The sequence below is a fragment of the Calliphora vicina genome, chromosome 4 (assembly GCF_958450345.1).
Source record: "Calliphora vicina chromosome 4, idCalVici1.1, whole genome shotgun sequence".
Classification (NCBI taxonomy): Eukaryota; Metazoa; Arthropoda; class Insecta; order Diptera; family Calliphoridae; genus Calliphora; species Calliphora vicina.
Genome location: NC_088783.1, coordinates 20,394,426 through 20,400,787, shown reverse-complemented (window position 1 = coordinate 20,400,787; position 6,362 = coordinate 20,394,426). Strand labels below are relative to the sequence as shown.

Genomic DNA, 6,362 nt, shown 5'->3' with positions numbered 1-6,362 from the left:
TTTTCATTAAACAATATAAGAAAATTAAAAAATAAAACAAATCTTGTAAATAATTACTTAACCTAAATACATACATATATAAAACTTTTAATAATTAAATAATTTTGTTAAGAACATTTTTTTAAAATGCTTTAATTTGAAAGAAAATCTTTTCAAAAAAGAAACTCTAAGCAATTATATTGTGAAGGGTCTTGTTTAATATGTCTGAACGTACTATAAGTAGTACTATTTTTTATTTTGAAAGCCCATCCCCTTGATCACAAAACCTCTCCCTTTTTTGTCTTTTTGTCTTTCTCTCTCATTATAAATTATGTTCGTTATGGAAATACAATTTAAATTAAACAGTGAAAGTGAAATACAAAGCACGTGTTTAGATTTGATTTGCTGTTTTCTCCAAGTTTCTTTTTCCATTATTTTTAAAACCAAATGACACTTTAGAAGCCTACAAGAACTGTGGACTGCTTGTGCTACTTGTATACGAATATTGTATTCAATATGATTTTCTATTTGAGGTATATTCACTGTGTGCTTATTTTGTTCAAGGCTTTAAAAATAAATTAACTTTTAGACTGAAGTTAATTGAATATACATAAATAAGAGTGCTTATGTAATCTGTGTGTCTTCAAAAAAAAAAAAAATAAAATTAAATGTTTAACATAAATTTTTCGGTGGTGTTTAATTAAGAGTATTTTATTTAAAGATTTAGTTTAAATATAAGTTTCGGCAAGAACACACACATTATTATCTAAAGGATATTATAATCCTAAACTAAATTTTAAATTAGGAAGAATATAAATAAATCAAAATGATACCCGAATTTTATGAGGATAAGGAAATATTCATAACTGGTGGTTCGGGTGAGTAATTTTAATGCACAATATTAATAATTTTTATGAATATTTTCATGAACTATTTATGTATTTAAATATTTCATTGTAGGTATTGTGGGTACAGCTTTAATTGAACAGATCTTGCGTTTCTGCAATGTGCGTAAAATATATTTACTACTCCGTCCAAAAAGAAACATGACCTTGGCAGAACGTTTGGAAAAAGTTAAAGAGGAACTGGTAAGTTCTGAATTCATAGAGTAGAAACAAATTCAGTTAAATTTTTATTTAAATATCTAAATTATTAGAGTTCACTATTAAATGTTATTAAATTCATTTATTGATTTTTTAAGAGTTTATTTTTGGGGCCAAGGGTTTTGTTCTTTATTTCTTCATTGAAATATCTTTACGAATTAATGAAGTTTATATGTAGTATGTTTAAAATTTTAGGAAATAACACAACTTTTTAAATTCCAGAATAATTCTCCATTAATTAAACTTTTACATACTAGTGCTTATGTTATTTACATATTTTATAGGCTGTTTAAACTCTTTGAACTTTCCTAAATTTCGACTTCACTTTTAACAGCTTAAAACTCATAGTTTTACATATATTCGGGAAAAGAAGTCTAGACACATTTTATTTTTAAAAATAATTCAGTGGCTCTTGTAACATTGGATATCGTAATGAAATTGTATACACAGTGCTGAGTTGATTTGCATTTGCAACAGGTGTTTTAAAAATTTGACCTAAATTTTTTCGCTAGTTTTTTTACGCATTGCGATCTGGAACATTCTGAATTTTATATCACAGCATTTAACTTTACGAGCAGCTTTTCTGAAAGAAGTGTCCGGTGCTCTTCGAAAGAGTTCTTCGACTTCTTTTGCCTTACCAATATCTGTTAGACCTTTTTTTCTTCCTGATTCAGGTTTTTCCTTATACTGTTAAGTGGTTTTTGAAACATTGTCACGATGAACATTCAGATCTTTTGCTATTTTTTAAAAGTCCGTATTGGATTTTTTTGAAAAGTTTTAATTTTTTTTTTACGTTTTTTCGTAATTCATTTTAACTGAAATAACAATTGAAAATTAATGATTTAGAAAATATATGAAATGAAAGATATTTCAAAGTTGGACCTACAAAAAAAAATTAAAAAAAAATTAAAATTTTTTTTTTTAAAATTCGGAAATAAGTTTTTTAAAATAATATCAGAAACAATTTCGAAAAAAAAGTGGAAAAAAGTTTTTTAAAATAATTTCAAAAAAAAAATTTTAAATTTTGTTTACCTAAAAATATTTAAAAATTTTATTTTAAAGTATAATTTGTAATTATGCTTCCAAAAATACGGTGAATGGTGAAAGTGAGAACTGGAATATCCCTGAATATCTGACATATTTTTAAAAGCTAACGTGATTAAAAAACAAGTAAGAGTGCTATATTCGGCTGTGCCGAATCTTATATACCCTTCACCAAATTATACTTCAAAATAAAAATTTTAAATATTTTTAGGTAAACAAAAATTTTTTTTTTTACAAAGTTGTTTTTTAATTTTTTGGAAAAAAAATTTTTCTAATTGTTATTTAAAATTATTTTAAAATATTTTTTTTAAATTAAAATTTTTTTTTTTTATTAAATTTTAAAATTTTGTTTTTGTTTAAATTTTTTTTTTTTTTGTGAAAAAAAATTCGGGTTCAAAATTTTTTTTTCCGATTTTGACCCATTGTAGGTCCAACTTACTATGGTCTTATATACGTCGTTGCAAATGTCTTCGAAATATCTATCATTAGATATCCATATTGTCTATGTTAATGTCTTAGTAATCCAGATATAGGTAAAAAATAGGTCAAAAATCGGGGTTGTCCTGGTTTTTTCCTCATATCTCAGCCATTTGTACACCGATTTTGCTGATTTTAAATAGCAAACTTCTCGAAAGCATGTCTGATAGAATTATTGAAGATTTGTATCCCGATGATATCTGGGGTCTTCAGAAAATTGATTTCAACAGACGGACGGACAGACAGACGGACGGACATGGCTTAATCGACTCCGCTATCTATAAGGATCCAGAATATATATACTTTATAGGGTCGGAAATGAAAAATGTAGAAATTTCAAACGAAATGACAAACTTATATATACCCTTCTCACGAAGGGAAGAGAACTATATTCGGTGTGCCGAATCTTATATACCCTTCACCAAATTATACTTTAAAATAAAATTTTTAAATATTTTTAGGTAAACAAAATTTTAAATTTTTTTTTGTTCGAAATTGTAAATAACACTGTGCACAAATTTGACACTTTTTTCTGTCAAGCGGGGTACTCGACGGGTTAACCTAATACGAGTATGCTGAATCCAGTGGTGCTAACCGTTTTTTAGGTTACATCTTGTTTTCGAGATATATCGTTATTGGTTGCAGAACATACTATGTGTATTCGTTTTTGAAATATACATTTTTTTGGGCAAACAAAATAATGTTTTAGCAAAATTTCGAAATTTTTGTTTTTTAAAACGGCCTTACTTAAAGGAAATTTTATTGCAGAATTGCGGTTTATTTTAGTTTGTTCAATAAGCTAAACTTTTAAGTTACGCGAATATAACGACCCTTACCGTTAACGGTAATTGATCTGAATGGGTATTTTAGGGGTTACCGTAACTTAGCGCTAACGGTAGCCAACCTTGCAACAGTGAAATAAACTTCCATGTTCCATGTTGTCTATATGACGACTGATCTGGAACTATTATCTAGAAATCGATTAACCCTCTAACCCGCAAAAGTGCCTCAAGGCATGCATTACAAAACACCAATTATCTCAAAAAGTAATTATATTTTTTTTTTAATTTAACTGTGACTTTAGCTACAGATTTATTAACATTTCCCTCGAAGGTCGAAATGCTTTCTTACTTTTAGTTTTTGTTCTGTCACCTCTTTTGTGAGTGATGTCATAATTTTAGAAGTGAAATTTTGTGTGCCATTTTGTTTTTTTAAATCATAGTTTTACTAACTTTTAGTCGCCCGATCTATTCGAAATATTTTTTTAATACTTTTTCAATAAAATCGTATTATAATTATTGTTTTATAACCTAAACCGGCAACAATGCCCTGAGGCACTCTTCACCTGGTGGCTAAACTTAATTTGGAAATTAGTTTCTGATGGCTGTTCTGACAGCTTTTTTTAGCTTCTTAAAGTTTGCGGGTTAGAGGGATAAAAGTTATCAAATTGATAAAAATACCAATTTATTTTATTTTTACACGCAATTTTTTTGGAAAAATGTTTGCTACAGAAATCGAAGTTCATCATTAATATATCTGCAATACTTAGTTTATCAGCTACTAAATTATTACTCAAATTATTAAAAAAAAAACATCTCTCTGATATATTCTTAGGTCTTTCGCAAACTAAAAATCGAAAAACCCCATGAATTGGATAATAAACTTACAGCTATAGCGGGAGATGCAAAATTGCCCATGTTGGGTATAACAGCAGAATCAGCAAAATTACTAAAAAATGTATCCATAATATATCATTGTGCGGCCACGGTGCGTTTTGATGAACCCATTAGAGGTGCTCTGAAACTGAATGTTGGTGGTACCTTAGAGGCTTTAAAATTTGCGGAAACTTTAAAGAAACTGGAAATATTTATGCATGTGTCAACATTCTTTAGTAATCCCTATTTAACACATGTCGAACCAAAGTTCTATGAGGCTCCTATGGACTGGAAATTTTGTTTGGGTCTGCTTGACAGAGATGATGTGGGGGAGGAAGAATTGGATATAATAACCAGAAAGTATGATTAACAGAAATTAAAGAATATTTTTTTTTTACTAATTTGATTAATAAATTACAGATTAATAGTGGGTTTTCCTAATACCTATTGTTTTACCAAAAATTTAGCAGAGTCTTTGGTAAATGACTACAAACACAAATTGCCAGTTTGCATTTATAGACCCTCAATTGGTAATTTAGTCCCCAAAAAATACAATAATATAATTAATTTAATCATAATTTGTTTAATACTTTTAGTGTTCTTTGCCTTGGAACAGCCTGAACCCGGATTTTCTCCTTCGTTAATGGGTGTCATGGGTTTGTATGCTGTCACCGGTGCCGGTTTATTGAAAACAATTTATGTGGACAAAAATAATCGTTTGGATATTTCACCTCAAGATATTTCAGTTAAAAATATGCTTTATTTTACACTGAAAGCTGCTCAATTGTATGAGAAGAAATCCAAACCCAAAGAAATTCCGGTTTACATGACCTCAAATTGTACTCATTTCAATATGACCTTAGTACAGTATCTAAATATCATGGATGACTTTGGTCTGTGGGAGAAGGGGGCCTATGAGAAAAGTCTTTTGGTTCCAGGAGTGCACTATACAACTAATCGATTTGTTTATATGTTTTTTGTATGTAAAATTATTGCATTTATAGCTTTAGTTATATCTTCTTCAATATTTTAATGTATTTAAAGGTTTTTCTCCTGCAACTGCTGCCCGCCTTATTTGTTGATTTTATATTGATGCTGATGGGTCGCAAGCCGGTCTTAATGCGCATTCAACGTAAAGTATTCCAAACTTTGGAGGTCATGCAGCCATTTATGTTCAATAACTATGAAAGTGAAGGTATAACAGATTTCAAGGAAATGCATAAACAATTAAAAGGGTAAGATAGAGAAGTTTTTACTTAAATATAGATACATGAATATTTTATGATCTTTTTTAATTTAGCACTAATTTCGATGTAAACATCTTGTTATCCGGCTGTAATTTATTTACCAATGCAAACTTTTGCAAAGACATGGTATTTAGTGTCAGAGATCTACTATTCAAAGAAGATCCCAAAACTTTGCCCAAATCAAGAAGAATATTTCAAATGTAAGTCTTATTAAATATTTCCATATGAATTTCTTTTAATTAATTTTTACTTTTTCATTTTTAGCAAAGTGTGGTTGTATAAATTTATAAAATTTTTGGTTCTTTACAAAGTCTTTGTTAAGCTTATGGAATATATTGCCAGCTATTACACGGAATGGCGCCATAATGGTTTATGTTCCTTTGATTAAATTTAAGTTTGTTATTTAAGTTGTTGTCTTTTTAATAAAATTACAAAAAAATCAAAGAAAATCTCAAAAATTTCAGTTATATACCAAAAATATTAACACAAATTCCCATACACTTACCTCCATTAACACGATGTCTGGTTAATAACACGGTGCTACGATGGAAAAAAATTGGAAAACGGCCTAGCGTGGGTTATAGGTCTTGCTGAGTACACTACGAATTGTCTCTAAAAATTTCAGAAACACCCTCAAATTCAGAAATTATTCTGAAAAAACCGTTTTCAGTGATGTTCGTCGACTTATCGACCTGTAGCTTAGTCAGTTTTTGCCCGACTTTAAATTTTTTAACGGGTTTGGAAAGAAAACTGATTACGCTTTAAAATGACGTGCATTTTTTGATACATTTTTAAGTTATAATTATTGTTTTTGTTAAGAATATCTAAAAGACAAACAAAATTTATCAACTTTTTTG

The 6,362-nt window shown here is 28.6% G+C and overlaps 1 protein-coding gene across 1 annotated transcript; it reads left to right on the top strand.

Moving 5' to 3' along the window:
* The first annotated feature begins 723 nt into the window (after window positions 1-723).
* On the top strand, window positions 724-5,944 carry LOC135957903 (fatty acyl-CoA reductase wat-like). The gene is made up of 8 exons (XM_065508739.1): window positions 724-857; window positions 940-1,067; window positions 4,218-4,618; window positions 4,679-4,788; window positions 4,855-5,237; window positions 5,303-5,493; window positions 5,559-5,705; window positions 5,770-5,944. The coding sequence occupies exons 1-8, from the start codon at window positions 806-808 to the stop codon at window positions 5,891-5,893; spliced, it is 1,536 nt and encodes a 511-aa protein (XP_065364811.1). The 5' UTR covers window positions 724-805; the 3' UTR covers window positions 5,894-5,944.
* The last annotated feature ends 418 nt before the right edge of the window (window positions 5,945-6,362 follow it).

Coding starts and splice junctions, on each gene's coding strand:
- LOC135957903 (XM_065508739.1), top strand. CDS start 806: ATGATACCCGAATTTTATGAGGATAAGGAAATATTCATAACTGGTGGT. Junction 858..939: donor ATTCATAACTGGTGGTTCGG/GTGAGTAATTTT, acceptor ATTTCATTGTAG/GTATTGTGGGTACAGCTTTA. Junction 5,706..5,769: donor TCAAGAAGAATATTTCAAAT/GTAAGTCTTATT, acceptor TTTCATTTTTAG/CAAAGTGTGGTTGTATAAAT.